The 21,983-nt window shown below is 43.0% G+C and overlaps 1 protein-coding gene across 1 annotated transcript in view; it reads left to right on the top strand.

The window, feature by feature from the left end:
- CTSO (cathepsin O) overlaps positions 1-21,983 on the top strand; it is a 45,169-nt gene that overhangs the window by 5,570 nt on the left and 17,616 nt on the right. The window contains exon 2 of the mRNA XM_018061204.1: positions 15,197-15,420. Within this exon, the coding sequence (XP_017916693.1) occupies positions 15,197-15,420 (224 nt within the window). The remainder of the gene's footprint in view (positions 1-15,196; positions 15,421-21,983) is intronic.

Genomic DNA, 21,983 nt, shown 5'->3' with positions numbered 1-21,983 from the left:
TATATATATATATATATATATAAAATCTACCCATACAGAAAATGGGCCAAAGATCTTAACAGACACCTCCCCAAAGAAGATACATAGATGGCAACTAACACATAAAAGTATTCAATATCATATGTTATTAACAAAGTACAAATGAAAACATCAGGGAGATACCACTACACACCTATTAGAATGACTGAAATCCAAAACACTGACATCACCAAATGCTGTCATGGTTGTGAAGCAACAGGAAATCAAATATACTAATGGCAGTAATGCAAAATGGTACAGACACTTTGGAAGATAGCTTGACAGTTTCTTACAGAAGTAAATATACTCTTACCATACAATACAGCAATAGACCTTTGTAGAATTCAAATGAAATTGAAAACTTCTGTTCACACACACACAAAAAAAAAAAACCCTGCACGTGAATGTTTATATTGTAGAAGCCTTAGTCATAATTGCCAACACTTGGAAGCAACCATGATGTCCTTCAGTAGGTGACTGGATAAATAAGCTGTGATTGATCCAAACTAAAGAATATTATTTAACACTAAAAAAAAAATGAATTATTAAGCCCTGAAAAAACATGGAGGAAACAAATACATATTACTAAGAGAAAGTTAAGTTAATTTGAAAAGGCTGAATTACGTTATGATGCCAACTATATGACATGCTAGAAAAGGCAAAATTATGGAGAATATAAAATGATTGACAGTAGCCAAGGGTCAGGGGTTGGGAAAGATGAATAGGAGCACAGAGGATGTTTAGGGCTGTAAAACAATTCTGTATGATTCTATAATGGTGGATACATGTCATTACACATTCATCAAAACCCATAAACTATCCAATATCAAGAGTGAGCACCAATGGAGAAGAGTGATGAGCTAATATAGACCATTGATTATGACAAACATACTATCCAGTGGGGATGCTGACAGTGGGGGTTATCATATGTGTAGGGGGAGGGACAAGAAATATGTGGAAATTCACTGTGCTTTTGTTCAATTTTGCACCAAACCTAAAACACCTCTAAAAATACAATTTATTAATTTGAAAAAGACAGTGATCAATTAAAAAGTCATTTAAGCTGAGTATGATCTCTGTTCATTTCCAAGTCAAACCATTCAATATCACAGTAATCCAAGTCTATGCCCCAACCAGTAATGCTGAAGAAGCTGAATTTGAATGGTTCTATGAAGACCTACAAGACCTTTTAGAACTAACACCCAAAAAGGATGTTGTTTTCATTATAGGGGACTGGAATGCAAAAGTAGGAAGTCAAGAACACTTGGGGTAACAGGCAAATTTGGCCTTGGAATAAGGAATAACGCAGGAGAAAAGAGAACGCACTGGTCATAGCAAATACCATCTTCCAACAACAGAAGAGAAGACTTTACACACGGACATCTCCTGATCTTCTGTCAACACCAAAATCAGACTGATTATATTCTTTGCAACCAAAGATGGAGAAGCTCTACACAGTCAGGAAAAACAAGACTGGGAGCTGACTGTGGCTCAGATCATGAACTCCTTACTGCCAAATTCAGACTTAAATTGAAAAAAGTAGGGAAAACCATTAGACCATTCAGGTATGACCTAAATCAAATCCCCTATTGTTATACAGGGGAAGTGAGAAATAGATTTAAGGGACTAGATCTGATAGACAGAGTACCTGATGAACTGTGGATGGAGATTCCTGACATTGAACAGGAGACAGGGATCAAGACCATGCCCATGGAAAAGAAATGCAAAAAAGCAACATGACTGTCTGAAGAGGCCTTACAAACAGCTGTGAAGAGAAGTGAAAAGCAAAGGAGAAAAGGGAAGATATAAGCATCTGAATGCAGAGTTCCAAAGAATAGCAAGGAGAGATAAGAAAGCTTCCTCAGTGATCAATGCAAAGAAATAAAAGAAAACAACAGAATGGGAAAGTCTAGAGATCTCTTCAAGAAAATTAGAGGTACCAACAGAACATTTCATGCAAAGATGGGCTTGATAAAGGACAGAAATGGTATGGACCTAACAGAAGCAGAATACATTAAGAAGAGGTGGCAAGAATACACAGGAGAACTATACAAAAAAAGAGCTTCACGACCCAGATAATCATGATGGTGTGATCACTCATCTAGAGCCAGACATCCTGGAATGTGAAGTCAAGTGGGCCTTGAAATCATCACAGGAACAAAGCTAGTGGAAGTGATGGAATTCCAGTGGAGCTATTTCAAATCCTGAAAGATGATGTAGTAAAAGTGCTGCACTCAATATGCCAGCCAATTTGGAAAACCCAACAGTGGCCACAGGACTGGAAAAGGTCAGTTTTCATTCCAATCCCAAAGAAAGGCAATGACAAAAAATGCTCAAACTAATGCACAGTTGCACTCATCTCACACGCTAGTAAAGCAATGCTCAAAATTCTCCAAGCCAGACTTCAGCAATACATCAACCATGAACTTCCTGATGTTCAAGCTGGTTTTAGGAAAGGCAGAGGAACCAGAGATCAAATTGCCAACATCTGCTAGATCATGGAAAAAGCAAGACAGTTCCAGGAAAACATCTATTTCTGCTTTATTGACTATGCCAAAGCCTTCAACTGTGTGGATCACAATAAACTGTGGAAAATTCTGAAAGAGATGGGAATAGCAGACCACCTGACCTGCCTCTTGAGAAATCTGTATGCAGGTCAGGAAGCAACAGTTAGAATCGGACATGAAACAGACTGGTTCCAAATAGGAAGCGGAGTACGTCAAGGCTGTATATTGTCACCCTGCTCTTTTAACTTCTATGCAGAGTACATCATGAGAAACGCTGGGCTAGAAGAAGCACAAGCTGGAATCAAAATTGCCAGGAGAAATATCAATAACCTCAGATATGCAGATGACACCACCCTTATGGCAGAAAGTGAGGAGGAACTAAAAAGCCTCTTGATGAAAGTGAAAGAGGAGAGTAAAAAGTTGGCTTAAAGCTCAACATTCAGAAAATGAAGATCATGGCATCTGGTCCCATTACTTCATGGCAAATAGATGGGGAAACAGTGGAAACAGTGTCAGGCTTTATTTTTGGGGGCTCCAAAATCACTGCAGATGGTGACTGCAGCCATGAAATTAAAAGATGCTTACTCCTTGGAAGGAAAGTTATGACCAACCTAGATAACACATTCCAAAGCAGAGACATTACTTTACCGAGAAAGGTCCATCTAGTCAAGGCTATGGTTTTTCCAGGGGTCATGTATGGATGGGAGAGTTGGCCTCTGAAGAAAACTGAGCACCGAAGAATTGATGCTTTTGAACTGTGATGTTGGAGAAGACTCTTGAGAGTCCCTTGGACTGCACAGAGACCCAACAAGTCCATTCTAAAGGAGATCAGTCCTGGGTGTTCTTCGGAAGGACTGATGCTAAAACTGAAACTCCAGTACTTTGGCTACCTCATGCGAAGAGTTAACTCATTGGAAAAGACTCTGATGGCTGGGAGGGATTAGGGGGCAGGAGGAGAAGGGGACGACAGAGGATGAAATGGCTGGATGGCATCACCGACTCGATGGACATGAGTTTGAGTGAACTCTGGGAGTTGGTGATGGACAGGGAGGCCTGGTGTGCTGCGATTCATGGGGTCGCAAAGAGTCAGACACAACTAAGCGATTGAACTGAACTGAACTGAATCCTTCAAAGTCAGGAAGCTGTGTCATTCTGCAGTTAACTGCCTCGGTCGTTCGGCTCCGAGTAGTTCTCTTTTTCGTATCCTTCCTGGACTATAGATTTTTCTGTGATTGTTGAGTGTAATGCTAGATATATGGTCAGTAAGAGCCACCCTAATTTATGCAAATTTCACCTGAGGACAGTATTTTTTATTTTTTTAATGTGTGTCCTCCCTGAAAGTCTTCCTTTTTTCTCACGTCTTAATTTGCAGCAATGTGATTTTTGCACAGGCAATAAAAGTCAAAAGGTATGTAATTGTTTCAGGCTCCATCTAACCTCAGGGAATGGAAAAGTATTAAAACATAAAGTACATAAGTACTAATGATGTGCAGAGAATAAAGAATACTAGAATTACTTTTCTTAGATTATGAAAAGGACACATTTCTGATATTTAAAACGGTTACATGAAAGAGAAAGGGAGTTTAGGCTCTTGCAAAGTACTGCTGTCATGTGAAATGTATTGTTGATACCTATGAGTCCTAGGTTTTTCTAGTATTCTTAAGACTGTGGAATCACCCAGAGCTTCCCAGGTGGCACTAGTGGTAAAGAACTTGCCTGCAATGCAGGAGACTTAAGAGATGCAGGTTTGATCCCTGGGTCGGGAAGATCCCCTAGGGGAAGGCATGGCAACCCACTCTGGTATTCTTGCCTGGAGAAACCCATGGACAGAGGAGCCTGGCAAGCTACAGTCCATAGGGTTGCAAAGAGTCGGACCTGACTGAACCGACTTAGCACAGCGCAGCACACATGGAATCACCTTAAGTCTATAAGAAGAGAACTGCTACTATTTTGTTATGAGCAGTTAATAATGGTTTTAAGATAAACCCATTAGCTGTCACCATAGCACATGCAGCACAGCAAAGCTAAAGGCTTTCTCTGCTCACATTTACTCAAATGTCAGCCACATAGAATGGATTGAAGTTTCTATGGAAACCATTTGAGGTTTCAGTTGTTTCTCAGGATATTTCATTTCATTAATTGTTTGGAGAAAGGAGATATACATTAGGGCTTTTCACTAATGACATTTTCCCTCCTGGTTAGAAGCTGGTGGGTGGAGTTACCACCTTGTCCTTTGTTTTACCACATTTTTGGCAGCCCCCAGTTGCAGTTTCCCTGTGGATGAGAAAATGGAATGAACTGCTTCTAAAGCCTACAGATCTGACCCATCAGCAGTGACTGTTCAGACAGCATCTCTCTTCTTCTGGCCTGAAAGGAAATTTGAAAGTCTGGTACCTAGAGATTTTTATAACGTATTTTCTCATTCAGGATTTATGGAGTTCCGCTTCCCTTGTGGCTCAGATAGTAAAGCATCTGTCCACAGTGTGGGAGACCGGGGTTCAATCCCTGGATTGGGAAGATCCCCTGGAGAAGGAAATGGCAACCCACTCCAGGACTCTTGCGTAGAAAATTCCATGGATGGAGCAGCCTAGTGGGCTACAGTCCATGGGGTTGCAAAAAGTCAGACACGACTGAGCGACTTCACTTCCATGAAATGTAGCCAATGCAGGATGTCAGTACAACTGTGATGACTGTATGAACCCAGTTAGCAACACAACGTAAGGGGATGCATGGTCGGGGAGAATTTTGTCGCATTAATAAATCTTTCAGTGCAAAATTCAAGGCTGAAGAAAATAAAATATTTCAATCCAGACATTGGCTAATTAATTGCCTGGAGGAATAGAATCCCCTCCTGTACTGGGAAGAGAAAAGTTGAAAAGGAGAAAAGCAGCTCTTTAACCCAGAGGTGATACAAGGACTCGAATACACTATCGAGTGTCACGTTGTTCTGTAATCATATCAAAATATAGAAAACTTGTAGTAGACTACAAAAATATTAATAATAAAGAAAAGTCAACACAAAATAAAACTAAGAAGAAGGAAAAACCACAAATGTTCCTTGGAATAACTGAGGGCAATATGGCTCTGAAGTAGGGCTTAATTTACATCTCATCACAGCTACTGACTACCTAGGGTCTTAAATAATTTTCTTTCTCACTATGCAAGTCAGTTTCTTCATCTGCAGAGGGAAGAATTCCTACCTTGCAAAGATGTTGTAAGGATAAGAGGTAGTGGGTAAGCATCCTTTTCATCAGTATATTCATTATTTGAAATCCTGAAATCATGAGGTTAGATGTTACATAATTTCCCATATCATGAAAAACATCACTAAAGTACTAATCTCTTATAAAATTAATATCCACTGAAACATTTCCCCATTTAAAACTAGGAGCTTCCTCAGTTTATGCTTGACAAATTTTAGCTGATTTAAATTTACAAAATCTCATGCATCACAGTACTCATTCAATGAGTACTGTAATGCATCTCTTAAGAATGTTCAGAATTTAATAAAGCATTCAAGAGGATGAAGGACTGGAAAGGCTGCATAGCAGAGATGAGAGCCAGACTCCGCTGATTCAGATGGACCAGTTGTCAGATGCACAACCTCAAGCAAGTACCTCAACATTTCTGTCTCAGTTTCCCACACACACAGCAGAAATAAGGATAATACCATTTCCTACAAGTGTTTGCATGAGGATTCAATAAAGGTAATACTTGTAAAGTACTTAGAACAATGCTTAGAAAATAAAAAACATGGGTGTTCATTACAATATTATAAAGTTAAAAAAAAGAAAAAAGAAAAGCAAATGAAACAACTCCATAGCAAAGTCATTTTATTTATTTTTATTTTTTAATTGAAATTTAGCTGATTTACAATGCTGTGATAATTTCTACTTTACAGCACAGGTTCAGTTATGGATATTTTTTTCCATATTTTTCCTTCATGGTTTATCACAGAATATTGAATATAGTTCCCTGTGCTACACAGAGGACCTTGTTGTTTGTTCATCCTATACATAATAGCTTGCATATGCTAATCCCAGCCTCTCAATCCATCTCTCCCCCCCTCACCCCTCCCCCTTGGCAACCACAAGCCTGTTCTCTGTGTCTATGAGCCTGCTTCTCTTTCGTGGATACGTTCATCTGTGTCATATTTTAGATTCCACACATAAGTGATATCCTGTGATATTTGTCTTTGTCTAGCTTACTTCACTTAGATAAGTAATCTCCAGGCCCATCCACGTTGTTGCAAATGGTGTTATTTCCTTCTTTGTTATGGCTGAGTAATATTCATTGTATATGTGTACCACAGCTTCTCTATTCATTCTTCTGTCAATAGACATTTTGTTGCCTCGATGTCTCAGCTATTGCAAATTGTGCTGCATAGCAAAATCATTTTAAAATAAAGCAAAATGATTATACGCTAAAGAAAGAAAACCCAGAAGGTTTATGACAAGATCGTAGAAATAATAAATAATGATTTGACTATCACAGAACTTGAGAAGCATTTGTGAAGCAGACAAAGAGCTGGATTATTGTCATGATTATTTTCATACACACACAGGTGACCATGTGGGCTGTAGGACCACTTGTATCCAGATGAGGCCTTGGCAGTTGGTTTCCCAGACACGCCAGGGGGCCCAACACCTGGTGTTCACAGCCCGTATCCTCTCCCCTCCCCGGCCCCCCAACCCTGGCCCGGACCAGGCTTGGTCTAGGTAACCCTGGGCAGCAGCATGCTGTGTGACTTCAAGGCCAGGTCCCAGAAGACACTGCTGCCTCATCTCAGTCACTCCCTTGCCTGTTCTCCCCACACCTCCAATCCTCACTCTGGAGGAAAACAGCTTACAGGCCCCATGGAGCCCTGGGGAGAGCTCAAGTGGTGGGGACCTGAGGCTTTTGTCCAAAAGCCTGAGGACATCTGAGAACTCCTACCAACAGTGATGTGAGCTTGAAATCTCAACCCCAGCCCTGTGAAGCTTTCAGGCAACCTCAGCTGCTCCCAACAGCTGGTCTGTGTCCACTGGGAAGAAAAGGCACAACCATAAAGTTGAGAATTATGTTTTATTTGGCAGACATCCTGATGATGTAAGCCTGGGACAGCCCTCTCAGATCACTCTGAAGGACCTCTTCAAAAAGGCAAGGGAGGAGCCAGGGTGTATAGGAGCTTTTACAACAAACACCAGGTAGTAGAAACTTCTAAAATTACTGTTTGTCAAAGAAAACCAAATATCTCAAGGAATTCAGAGCTTTTCTATGTTGCATTTTCTAGGGAAGATGCAAGAGTCTGGGCTCACTGAATCATTCCTCTGATGTACACCTCAGCAGTCGGGGGCCAGTATCCTGTGTTTTCTCAGCCTGAGTCACCCTGGGGTGCTTCAATGCAGGTTGGCTGCAGGACTGACTGCTGGATGGTAGGCACCCTCTTTCCATCCTGTGTTTCCTTAGGGCTCACTGTCAGGGTGGCTGTAATGTGAAGGCTTGAAGGTGACAACATCCTTTGCTTAGTCATATGGCAGGTTTCCTCATTGACATCTGCAACCGCATGAGAGAGCCTGAGCCCAAACCACCCAGCTAGGTCCCTCTTAGCTGCTTGCTCCACAGAGACTGTATGAGATCATAAAGGTTAGCACTGTCAGCTACTAAGTTTGGGGTCGCTATTGTGTAGCAACAACTAACACAGAAATGAAAGAAGTGCTATGTGCTATTCTACAAAGTTAGTGAGAAAAATTACCTCCCACATAGATGTAGTATAGATATGAGAGTCGGACTGTGAAGAAGACTGAGCGCCGAAGAATTGATGCTTTTGAACTGTGGTGTTGGAGAAGACTCTTGAGAGTCCCTTGGACTGCAAGGATATCCAACTAGTCCATTCTAAAGGAGATCAGTCCTGGGTGTTCATTGGAAGAACTGATGCTGAAGCTGAAACTCTAATATTTTGGCCACTTTATGCGAAGAGTTCTCATTGGAAAAGACCCTGATGCTGGGAGGGATTGGGGGCAGGAGAAGGGGATGACAGAGTATGAGATGGCTGGATGGCATCACCGACTCAATGGACATGAGTTTGGGTAAACTCCAGGAGTTGGTGATGGACAGGGAGGCCTGGCGTGCTAAGTTTCATGGGATCGCAAAGAGTTGGACACGATTGATTCTAAAAATTAGCAAGCCTTTGACTGTGTGGATCACAACAAACTGCGGAAAATTCTTAAAGAAATAGGAATACCAGACCCCCTTACCTGCCTCCTGAGAAATCTGTATGTAGGTCAAGGAGCAACAGTTAGAACCAGACATGGAGCAACAGACTGATTCCAAATTAGGAAAGGAGTACGTCAAGGCTGTATACTGTCACCCTGTTTAACTTATATGCAGAGTATATCATGCAAGATGCTGGGATGGATGAAGCACAGGTTGGAATCAAGATTGCTGGGATAAATATGAATAACTTCAGATATGCAGATAATACCACCCTTATGGCAGAAAACAAAGAACTAAAGAGCCCCTTGATGAAAGTGAAAGAGGAGAGTGAAAAAGTTGGCTTAAAATTCAGCATTCAAAAAACTAAGATCATGGCATCCACTCCCATCACTTCATGGCAAATACTTGTGGAAACAATGGAAACAGTGAGAGACTTTATTTTCTTGGGCTCCGAAATCACTGTATGCAGATGGTGAACTCAGCTGTGAAACTAAAAGATACTTGCTCCTTGGAAGCAAAGCTATGGCAAACCTAGACAGCATATTAAAAAGCAGAGACATTACTTTCCAACTAAGGTCCATCTAGCCAAAGCTATGGTTTTTCCAGAAGTCATGTATGGATGTGAGAGTTGGACTATAAAGAAAGCTGAGGGCTGAACAATTGATGCTTTTGAACTGTAGTGTTGGAGAACACTCTTGAGAGTCCCTTGGACTGCAAGGAGATCCAAGCACTCAATCTAAAGGAAATCAGTCCTAAATATTCATTGGGAGGACTGATGCTGAAGCTGAAACTCCAATACTTTGGCCACCTGATATAAAGAACTGACTCATTGGAAAAGACCCTGATGCTGGGAAAGATTGAACACAGGAGGAGAAGGGGACAACAGAGGATAAGATAGTTGGGTGGCATCACCGACTCGATGGACATGAGTCTGCTCAAGCCTGGGAGTTGGTGATGAACAGGGAAGCCTGGCATACACAGTCCATGGGGTCACAAAGAGTTGGACACAACTAAGCGTCTGAGTGAACCTTTCATTTTCAAGATAAAAGCTTTCTCAATCACTTTTCAAAAAACCATTTGATAAATAACTTTGATTCCCCTTTAACCTTCAGAGACATATCGCCTGAGAGTTTCTTGCCCGCCTCTTCCTCTGCTCTCTCCCACTTTCTCTCCTCTCCTCTTATGCTGTCTGATGTTTTGGGAAAGTGCAGTCACAGTCCCACCTCAAGGATGGGCAGTGACCATTCCTTCCATCTGCTTCTCTTTCCCCAGATTCAAGAGCATCTCACTGTCGCTCCTTACTCTCTTCCTTAGGGAGGTTCATCCCAAACATCTTACTGAAAATTGCAGCCCCACCTGCTCACACTTCTGACTCTCTGTATCCATTTCATTGCCTTGTAACACATTTACTGGTTTTTATGTGTATCTTTCTTCACTAGACACCAACTCCATGAGGGCAGGGAATTTTATTACTTTAATCACTTATTTACTAACAGATCCTCATCAACCAGAACCATGTCTGGTACTTAACAGGTGCTCAACATATATTTGTTGATGTGAGCTTAGAAAGCAAATTTAGTTTAAATGTTTTTTTTTCCCCTTATACCAATATTCCTGGGGTTAGGTGGCTATTCTATTAAAATTGTCTGACTCAGTAGGTTGTCAATAAACAGTAGCTATGATCTGAATGAAAACTTTTGTTTATATTGGGTTGACCAAAAAGTTCCTTTGAGGGTTTTTTTTTTTTTTTTTGGCAAGATGTTGCAGATATGTACACATATACACGCACAGTAACTCCTCTAAATATGAACAAGTTCCTTTCCAAGAACATGCTTGTTCAATTTGTTCATAAGTCCAACAAAGTTAGCCTAGGTACCCGACTAATACAATTGGCTATATAGTACTGTACTGTAAACAAGGCTTATAAAACTTTTCACACAAATAATACACTAAAAACAGGCACAAAAAATAAAAACATTTTTAATCCTACATTACAGTATCTTGAAAAGTAAGGTAGTACAGTACAACAGAGCTTCCCAGGTAGCTCGGATGGTAAGGAATCTGCCTGCAATCCAGGAGACCTGGATTCAATCCCTGGGTTGGGAAGATCCCCTGGAGAAGGGAATGGCAAACCACTCCAGTATGCTTGCCTGGAGAGTTCCATGGACAAAGGAGCCTGATGGGTCCATGGGTCGCAAAGAGTCGGACATGACTGAGGGACTAACACACACACACACATACACAGTACAACAGCTGGCATACAGGGGCTGGCACTGAGTGAACAGGCAAGAAGAGTTACTGACCGGAGGTGGGAGATGGTAGAGGTGAAGAGTCATCAGCAACAGAGGGCAAGCTGCAAAGTCACTCACTCCTGACGTTGATGCCATACATAGGTCTGGTTCTTTGATGGATTCAATTCTGTCTACCCTTGATAGCTTACAGTCAACAGTGTCAGATTCTTGATCTCCAAAGAAGAAGATTTAGCTTCAGGACCAAGGACCAGGCTTGATCACTCAAGAGCATCTGTGTAGCAGTTTTATTAAAGTATAAAAAGGAACAGAGAAAGCTTCTGACACAGACATCAGAAGGGGGAGGGAGAGTGCCCCCCTTTACTAGTGCTAGCAAGGAAGTTATACAGTTTTTTAATTGATCACAATAAATCAAAAGAATGTCTCAAGTTTGTAAAGATCTTACTAGACCCACTCCCACAATATACATTTTAAGATAACAGGGTTAGTCAGGTTTTCAAGAAGGAGAAACATGCTCTCAAGCAGGATACATTATTGTTTTATAATCCTTATTAAGGAATATAGGGGAAAAAATGTTAGTCCTTTCCTCCTTGAGAATTCCAGACCCCTATCTTCTCCTTGAGAGCTCCAGAGACCCCTTCCTCCTCCTCCTCCTCCTCAGGGACCCCGGACTTCTTATCAACCTGCCTAGGAACTGACTCTCTCACCCTCTTGAAAAAAATGGCCCAGTAAGGTCTGGGTAGCAGCTCTTCTTTCCTCGTCATAGATGACACAGTAGCACTGGGTTGAATTCTGAATGGCTGCTGCAACCTTTTTGCACCATTCTACATTCAGGCCCTTGTGCCTCAAAAGCTAACAGTGCCTCCTCCGATAAAGAAGATTCCCCTGCCATTTCCTGTGTTCTGGATCTCTTCTTACACTTGCTTCTGGACATCCTGAACTTGAAATAAAGATACAGCCCCACTGTACTCTATAGAGTACTGTGGTAAGGTACACAAAAGCACAACCACTTGTAGAGGATGCATGCAGGCCACAATGTACACTAGACATGTGAACTAATCTCTGCGATTGAACATGTGAACCCATGTTCATGCCTTTGAAAGTTCGCCACTTGAAGGTTCATATATAGGGGACTCACTGTATATATATTAGCTTGAGTGTCTTACAAGGAAGGTCTAGATGCAGAACTGTCAGGGATGATATGAACACTGACCTGTAATTCACCGTTTAAATTAAATCTTTACCATCTACATTCCGAGAGCAATCATCTCATCATATATGTGTAGAAAAAAGTTTTCATGTCTTTACTTTTAATACATTATTAACATAATCTTTCTTAACAATTTTCCATCAGAGAATAGCATGACTCACTGTACTAGGTAAAAACTGAAGATGTAAATCAGAGAGTGAGTCTAAAAAGTCTAAGAGGGCTGACCGTGACATCAATTCAGAAGACTCCTAAAAGTCGTTTAGAAAAGATTATAGCTAGAAAAGATTATAGTTAGAAAAGACCCAGGAAGCTGCCTGTGTGGGTGTGTGGCCTGGGGAGCCCCATAGGACCCTGTACGAGAGAGACTCATCCTTGGTTTAATGTTCTACTGTTGCCATCCTAAAGTCCTTACTAACATTCTGTTTACACGGGACCCTGCAAATCACGTAGCTGCCCTGAAGCCAGGGAAGACAGTATTACTCACTACCTGTAACCAAAAGTGGTCCAGCTGCTCACTGTTCAAAAGCCATCAGGCAGGTGGAGGCTAGGTTGGTGAAAAGGAATTTGCCTTTGGATTCTGGCAACCTTTGGGGAGGGCATATGCCTGTCCAAAGGCCACCCCCTTCACCCTACCCCCCACACACATACACCGACAGTCAGGGGGCAAGACATTTTGTAGATGGAGGGAGGGGGCTACATACAGAAACAGCACAGTTAGCTCTGCCCATCACCTTGAAGTTGGTTATTGAAGGTCTGACCAGTGTCATCTTGCTTGTTTTAGGTACAGTTAATCTTCAGTTTCAGCGTCAGTTTGTTTCCATTTCTTCAGGCCAGTTCTCAGAACTGTGGCAGCTACTGTCAAGGCTACAGTCTGGTCATCACGCAGTTAACTTCTCTCACCTGGTGGGGGTTTCAATATCTTTAGAACAGCTCACACGCTATGGCTTAGTGTGTGTGTTAGTCGCTCAGTCGTGCCCGACTCTTTGCGACCCCATGGACTGCAATCCACCGGGTTCCTCTGTCCATGAGATTTTCCAGGCAAGGATATTGGAGTGGGTTGCCATTTCCTTCTCCAGGGGATCTTCCCAACCCAGGAATCGAACCCAGGTCTCCTGCACTGCAGACAAATTCTTTACCGACTGAGCTACAAGGGAAGCCCCAATCTAAAGCCCTTGAGAAGGAACAAAACGTCCTTGACTTTGCTTACTAACTGAACTATTATTGCTTTGTCCTGTCAGACTGTTTTCCTTTGGGTCTGCATTTTCCCACTTCTCTGATTAAACTTCTTCTTTGGCTCAAGTTTCTTCACAGACAAAGGCAGACAGAGGTCATGAGGAACAAGAACCATAGGGCCCTGCTCTGTTTCAGTACTATTCACTGTGCAAGGAAATGAGCAGAGATAAAATGACCAGGAAAGTATGAATTTTCCCTGGGAAAGATACCCCAGCCTTCTCCTCATGTCCCTCTTGAGTTAGGGGAGCAAAGAAACAGCAGCAAGTTTGGTACACTGCTTGCTGTTCCAAACAGGAACCCTGATGCCACCAGCAGCAGGCCCAGGAGATGGTTAGAAAAGCAGAATCGGGACTGACTCCTGAACTCCTGCATTAGAATTTGCATTCAATGTGCACTTTAAATTTGAGAGACAAATCTGTGCCCTTCCAAAAGCCATCCTGGACACCGATGACAATGCACGTTACAAGTGGCCTGGTCTCCTTGTTACTATTGAACTCAGGTCGCAGCTGCTTGCAGCTCAAAAGCCAAGAGGCAAGTGTGAACAGAAAGGAAAGGTGCTTTAATCAGAAAAGCCAGCATTCTGGGGAGAAGGTGGATTCATGTCCTGAGATGAACTCCAAAGATTTTGAGCAGTCATGGTACGTTTTCAAGGGAAAAACGGATGGGAGCAGAGAGTCTCAGTGAGTCAGGGAAGCAGGAGGGTGGGTTCTGCGTGGTCCTCCATAGCTGCAGGTTGGCTGACTCTTCAGATGTTATCTTGCCTGTGTGATCCACCAGCAGGACTGCTCAGGGGGCTGTTCTGGGTAGAAAGGGAGCCACTCTTTAGCCGATGAAGTCTTCATTCTTATCTCTTTTTATCTAGAAGAATCAATAGGTCAGGCTAGGTATGGTGTGCATTCAGGAGAGCGTAAGTCAGGAGTTAGTTTTGATGCCTAAGGATCTCATTCCTACAATTAGGTTTTTAAGGTTTGAAGGCATAGAAATGGGGGGGAAAAAAAGAGAGAGAGCAAAAGAGCCACTTTCATCCTTAAAGGGGACCTTCCACCTTCACCAGAAAATCCTTAACTGGAAATGCTGCCAGATTGGGATGTTAACTGATTTGAACATTACTTCTGTTGTGTCTATGGTCCATTCTCTAGGATTAAGTTGATATGAAGTGAAATGACTTAAAAAAATAAATGAAAGAGAGAAGAAAACGTGAAGGATGGGTTACTATGAACTAAGGGGAACAGGGGGAAAGCAGTGTAATGATAATAAGAGGGGAAAAGCTACCTTAAAAACAAAATAGCTGATAAATCAAGCGTTTAAAACGCGCTGGGCATCTTACAAAGCGTTTGAAATACTTTATTTAAATTTCAACACAAATGTAAGAAGTGCTACCTTCAGAAACTGATTTCCAAATTTTGAACTGGCTATGATCTAAATCGTCAAAACGTGGTGTATTATTTTCACAACTGTGTTTTGATAGGCGATTATAAACACCTGCTGAAAGAATGTCTGTGTAAATTCACAAACATTTTGGAATTGGGTTCCTTAAGTCAGGGCTCATCACAAAGAGAAACAGAATTAAGGTCCTTCGGATTCCACTGTTGCCTGCATCCTTCCATCTGAGATGGAAAAGAAAAAAGATAAAACTTCGACTTGACGCAGGAAGTGCAGGTCACACAGCTGTCTGCACTGTCACACTTCCGAGTAAAGAGGCTCGTTTCTAGCAGAAGTGAAACTACCCCAGGGCACACGGTCCAGGGCAGGTGCTCGCACTGAAAATAGCGTGAACCCTACAGTTTGCAGCCTACCCGACATCCGGGCTCAGAGCCGCCAGGAACGAGGGGGCGTCGCCGTCTCAGCCCCACGCCCCGCCCCGGACCCGCCGGCAGGGAGGAGCTCGAAACCGAAGAGGAAGCGCGGGATGGAGCTGTGGCGCCTCTGGCTGCTCTGCTGCTGCTGCTGGGGCTCCTGCGCCGCCCTGACCCCGCCGCTCGGCCGCCACCCGGCCGCCGCCTTCCGGGTACCGCGCACGCCCGCGGGTCCCTTCCCGCGCTGCCAGCCCCGGGCTGGGTGGGGCGGAGGGGCCGCGCGAGCCCCACCCACTCCCACCTCCGGGGTCGCCGGCCCCTTCCGGTCCCGGGGCGGAGGGCGGAGCACTTGAGCTCCACACCCCGGAGTCTCCCGTATTTTCCAGCCCGGGGCTAGGCTGGGCTGGTCCGAGGTGCCACTCGAGCCGATCCCGGCGGGCTACCTGCCCCGTCCTTTCCCGGGGCGAGAAGTGGGGCTGGGGCACCTGAGCTCCACACCAGGACGGGCGGGGGCGGGCGTGGGGGAGAATCTCAAGTCCCGTCATGTCCTGGGGCTGAGGGGCCACGCGAGTGCCACCCGCGGGGTCGCTTACCCTGTCTGGTCCCGGGGCTGGGAGAGGGGGCACCTGAGCTCCACCGCGAGCACGCCCCCCTGTCCCCGGGCTGAGCGGGCTGGAGGGGCCACGCGAGCACCCCCAGAGAATACCTGCGCCGTCCTTTCCAGGGGTGGGGGCGAGGGGGGTGGCACTCGAGCGCCATCCCTAGGGGGTCACCTAAACTCAGTCCGGTGACGCGCCCGGGTTCCAGACCGGACTCCGTCCCAGGGTTTCCCAGGGCATGCTGACCCACAGATTGGTCCTCCAGGAAGGATGGGTGCCTGAGGGTTTATATGATACGTCCCAAGTTGTCCACTGATTATGTCCAAAGTGAAAGTGGAAGTGAAGTCGCTCAGTCGTGTCCGACTCTTTGCCACCCATGGACTGTAGTCCACCAGGCTCCTCCGTCCATGGGATTCTCCAGGGAGTGGGTTGCCATTTCCTTCTCCAGGGGATCTTCCCGACCCAGGGATCGAACCCAGGTCTCCCGCATTGCGGGCAGATGCTTTAACCTCTGAGCCACCAGGGAAGCCTGATTGTGTCCTAGGTGGTCCTAATTGAAAGGCACAGCCCCCGGGCGTTCTCTCAGCCTCCCCAGACTGTGCATTTCAGGGACTGGAACCAGAAGTAGGTGGAAGAAACCTGGCCGTTTTCCGGAGGGGGACACTGATCACCTCCTCCTCAAATCAGAATTTTATCCAGAGCTCAGGGAATCCTGCCCATTTATGATTATCCTGAACCCGGGCTCCTTGAACTACCCACCCTAAAAGTTCACCTGACTTGGTGGAGACTGATTTAGAGAAGGGTGTAGTGTTTAATTTCCTTTTCAGATTATTTTGAAAAAGCTTCATAATCTCAGATGGCACCCCAGCGTTAAAACTCAGGAGCACACCAGTCAGCTGAGCTTATCAATGTTTTTTCTGAAACCAAGGAAGCTGCAAGAGAGAATGATTTAGAGTGGACCTCAGTGTGTTCTATTAATAGTATCCAATACTATCTAATAGTTTTAAATTGTGAGAGGTCATTATCATGGTTTAATTTTGCTGTCAAAGAAACTTCATTCATTCCTAATCAGGAAGTATGAAGTCAGTAATCCTGCTGCTTATTGGAGTTGTATTTATTCTTTTTCCTGAGGTTTGCCAGGGATTCTGAGGCTGTGCTCCCTTCTACCTCTCCTGCTGGTCCCCTGAAGCCACAGTGTGTGGGAAGTGCCAACCTCACCTGAGTCTATTTGTATTTTTGCCCGAACCAAGATATATATATTTGTATCTCCTACTTACTGCTCCAGCTTTCAAAACCAGAAGCACTGGTATAATTGCTTGAGAACAAAGTTTTTGTGCTGTATTCTCTTCCTGCCCTGAGCTTAGTGACATGTGATGGTGAAGTAAACCCCTTTGGGAGAAAATAATCAGTCCTACCTATCCTGGTGATGTGTTCATTGACTGAAGAAATAAAAGCACTGCCATCCTCCTCAAAAATATATTTGGGGATTGGAATCACAAGGAGGCAAGAATAATGAATATATCTTAAATATGTATTTTTGTATAATTCATAGATATATGTGCATTTGTTCATATTATATAGTTACTCATACTAGAGGCCCTACCCAGACAATGGCAGCTAGGAAATACAGCTAGCTCTTGTGAGAAGTACAAGAGTGCTTGTTGGAAGATAGAATTTCTATTTTAGGTGGAGGAGGGAAGAGTGATGAAGATTCTGAGCACATTTTAAAAATCTTGAGTGGAGAGAGCCTGAAAAATTTCCAAAGCAATTGCCCCTCATAGGACTTGACTTCATGAGATGTTGGTGACTCCTTTCCACACCTGCTGGAAACTGTGTTTGAGCATTGATGGCTGTTTGAACCCGGGGCAGACTAGGTAGAAAGGGCCTTGCTTGAGCATTAGGAAGCCTCCCTCCGCCCTGACAAGAGAGACTAACGTGTGTTGTGACTGATGCTCAGTATAACTCTGGAAAACTTTACTCCTTAAAATTATGTCAGATTAGGAGTTGGTTAAGTTGAACTTCTCTGCTTACCTATCTGGGGTAAATTATGTACAGATTCTAGAAAATTCCCTGGCTCCATAATCAAGTTAAATTTTTTAAAAATGTTTAAAAATTAAAATAAAGTACACTCTGTTGTGCTAGGGAGAACCAATAGGTTTTAGGGTGAAAAGTAACAAATATGGAGGGCAAGGAGGTGTAGTTTTTGGCTCTTTATATCTTATTTAGGGAGACCAAAGAGGTCTCATGTCTACAAATGTACTGATGAACAGTGGCTCCTGAAACATAGTGTGGAAAGATATTCAGGGAACTGCAACTGTTGACACAGTTGGAGAAAGGATCTAATTGATTCGTAATTTTTTCACGGTCTTAGGTTCATGGTGAAAGATTTTGTCATCCCTGCCTTACCTGTTTTCCTAAATTCACTTCGAATATTCCATGAGTGGAAGTTAGGTGGCATCTGTGATCCTTGCTCACAAACTGTCATTCAGTTACTGTTGGGTGAAGACCAGGCCCCTCCTGGGATGATTATGGGATGCCTATCAGGATAACTGACAGGAAAGGGGGAAACAGCACCCAGCCCCAAACTTTTCACTCCTTAGAAGCTTCTGGTGCTCTGGAAGCCCCTGCTCTTTTTCAGCCTGTTCCTCAGGCTGGAACCCAGCTGTGCACTGACCTTTACTCATGCTCCCCATCTGACCAAGAGCAGCTGGTCTCCTGACCACTTCGGGGCTACAAACCCATTAAGGGAACCAGTGATAGCTGTATGTACTCACTTCAGAATAATGTTTATATGCCAGTGCATATGTGATTTTGCCTAAAATTTCAGAAGCTTCATGTTTAAAATGCTTACCTTAATGATACATGTGCCAGTTTTAAAAAAATTAAATTATGCATACTTGGAGGCATGTTTCTTTAAATAGATCATTTTATGATGAATGATCCTAAAGAATGAGCCACAGTTTGCTGTTAACAGCCCCTGAAGATCTGGATTATTTCCTCCAAATAAACTTTATCCAGAATACTTTAAACCGCAATTTTTATCTAACTGAAACGTTAAGAGGTGAAATTGATGTAAAAGACTCTTGTTCAGTTGGTAATTTCTAATGGTTCTAGCTTAATGCATATACTGCCAAAATTAAAATATACCAGAAACTTGAAATCTTGGCTCAAAATTTATTCATTCATTTGTTCATCTGTCCATCTATTTATCTAGTACTTTAACATTTACTATATAATGTGGGCTTCCCTGGTGGCTCAGATGGTAAAGCATCTGCCCACAATGCGGGAGACCTGGGTTCGATCCCCTGGAGAAGGAAATGGCAACCCACTCCAGTATTCTTGCCTGGAGGATCCCATGGACAGAGGACCCTGGTAGGCTACAGTCCATGGGGTCGCAAAGAGTCAGACATGACTGATGCATGTATAATGTGCTGACTTTAAAAATAAAAAGCACAATATAAGGGTTGCAAGTTAATTTTTGTTTGGGGCAAAATGAGAACTATAGCATGGGAGACTGCATCTTAGATAGCTCTGAGAAACTGCTCCAAAGAGGTAGCAGGGGAGTTCAGTATATATGTAATTTTAGTTAAAAGGGAGTACATGCAGTCAAGCACATATTTTTTGTAGAAGGTTTCTGCTAATCATGAGGAGCAGATGTTATCATGTAGGAGATGCAGAAATTGGGCTCATAAAATCGGCTTCTGAAGATACCTCTTGAAGAGCTGTCCTGCCAGCTTTTCCTTGAGCACAGGGCACATCATTTCTGATCTTCACACAGAACTTCTTTCAGGGGGTATTGAAGGTCAGCAGCTGCAATGGCACATGATTTAATTCTTGTAGAGGAAGATGGCAAGCACCTGTGGCAGGTGCCAATTTGTAGTTGATAATGAGATGGTCTAGGTTTTCTGATTGATTCAGTGGGGAATAAGACACAAATGGATTCTGTTAGAAGTTGGCCTCTGGTCAGAGTAGGCATTTCATCAATTCCTTCTGTCAGGTTGATCAAGTTTCCTTTCATTCACTGCTGAGAGTCCTTATGAAAGGATTATGAATTATGTCAAGTGCTTTTTCCACATCTATTGAAAATATCATATGGTGATCCTGTTTTTATTCCATGAGTAGGGTGTATTATGTTGATTGATATTCAAATACTAAACCAATGTAGTCTCTTTTAATGAACCTCACTTGGTCATGATCTATTGTCTTATAAATTTTTGAATTTGATTTGCTGATTTTTTTTAAGGATTTTACATCTACAGTCATGAGGGCTATTTGTGTATATTTCTCTTGCCATGAGGTGTTTTTGTCTGGTTTTGCAATCAGACCTTTTATAACCAGTTGCAGGGGGTTCCCATGAATGTGTGTGTACAATTGGTATTGGCATTTCTTTCTTAGTTATATGGAATTCACCAGTGAAGCCATCTGGGCCTGGAGTTTTCTTTGTGGGATGATTTTCAGCTAGGAATGTAATGACTTTAGTTGATAAAAAAAATTGTTCAAATTCTCTATTTTTGTTATATTCAGATTTGGTGATATATGTCTTCCTTGGGGGTTGTCCATTTTGCATAGGTTATCAAACTTGTTGGCCTCAAGTGCTCAAAATATGATTCTTCTAGTGCCTGAAGCATCTTTGTCGCCCTTCTTTCATTCCCAATAGTGGTGATTTATGTGTCTTCTCTTTCTTCTTTCTTCTTTATCACAGGAGTCAGGACTGAGAAAGTGCAGGGAGGGGCTCAGGGAGAGCATCTGACTAGAGCAAAGCTCTAAGTGGAGAAAAGAGGGAGAAAGGGCCCGGGGGATGTGCCCTGGACACCTTGCAGGCCAGGGCAGGGTCAGGAATCCGTGGGGATGCATTAATCACAAACCAGCCTTTAGGGGAGCTCCTCCCCCTAGTAGGACACCTGAGTGCCTGGTCATGGGCCAGGTTGTGGAAACCTGGGCCTCCTCGCTGCAGTCTGTCTGTGAGGCCCACCCTCGTGGCTGCCATGTACTTTCCTGTGCGTCCATAAAGGTCCTACACCCTCAGGATCTCCATCATCCCTCCAACTCACAATGAAGTCCAGAAGATGTCTTTAGAACCAAGGAACCCTCTGAAATGCTCAGCAGGTTACAGTCACTGGCTTATATTTGTCACACACTCGCTTTGTAGTTCAGTTCTATTTTTAGATGTATACATCTTCTTCCCAAATTAAATTCAAAGCCTTGCTTCATCAAGATTATCTTTTGAATGCCTGAAACTCGATAATTGTTGATAATTTCATAGATTAGCAATCTTTCCACGTATGCTCAGTAAGGAAAATACGATCATGATAAATCCCAGGAATGATTTGCTTAAAAATAAACAGCTTATGCCATTTGTAGCAATAAGAATGACCCTAGAGAGTATCATACTAAGTGAAGAAAGTCAGACATTGAAAGACAAATACCCATATCACTTATATGTGAAACCTAAAAATGAACTTATATATAAGCCAGAAATAGACTCACAGACATAGGAACCAAATTTATGGTTTCCAAAGGGTAATGGGGTTGGCTGAGGTATAAATTAGGAATTTTGAATTAATGATATACACTACTATATACAAAATTGATAACCAAAAAGGTCCTATTGTATAGCACAGGGAACTATATTCATTATCTTGTAATAACCCATAATGGAAAACAGTCTGAAAAATAATTATATATACATATGTAAAAAACATAGCTTAGAGCTATCAAGGGCATGATGTATATAAAATATAATTATGCGTTATTCAACAAAAAGTGCTAATTAAGCATCTGTTGTGTGCCAGGCATGTGCTCAGTGAGGCAGAAACAGCAATGAATAAGACCAGCCTGGCCCTCATTTTGCTTACAGGTTTATGAGACAGATACCCAATAAACATATAAGTGAACAAGCAAGTTTAGAGTAGCTGAAGATAGAAACTTAAGGAATGGTGGTCTCCTGAAGTTGTATTTACTCCACAGAGTTCAGTTCAGTTCAGTCGCTCAGTCGTGTCCGATTCTTTGCGACCCCATGAATTGCAGCACACCAGGCCTCCCTGTCCATCACCATCTCCCGCAGTTCACTCAAACTCATGTCTATCGAGTCGGTGATGCCATCCAGCCATCTCATCCTCTGTCATCCCCTTCTCCTGCCCCCAATCCCTCCCAGCATCAGAGTCTCTTCCAATGAG

The sequence above is a fragment of the Capra hircus genome, chromosome 17 (genome assembly GCF_001704415.2).
Source record: "Capra hircus breed San Clemente chromosome 17, ASM170441v1, whole genome shotgun sequence".
Lineage (NCBI taxonomy): Eukaryota > Metazoa > Chordata > Mammalia > Artiodactyla > Bovidae > Capra > Capra hircus.
The sequence above is the reverse complement of the archived record's forward strand: the minus strand, read 5'-3'. Positions and strand labels throughout refer to the sequence as shown.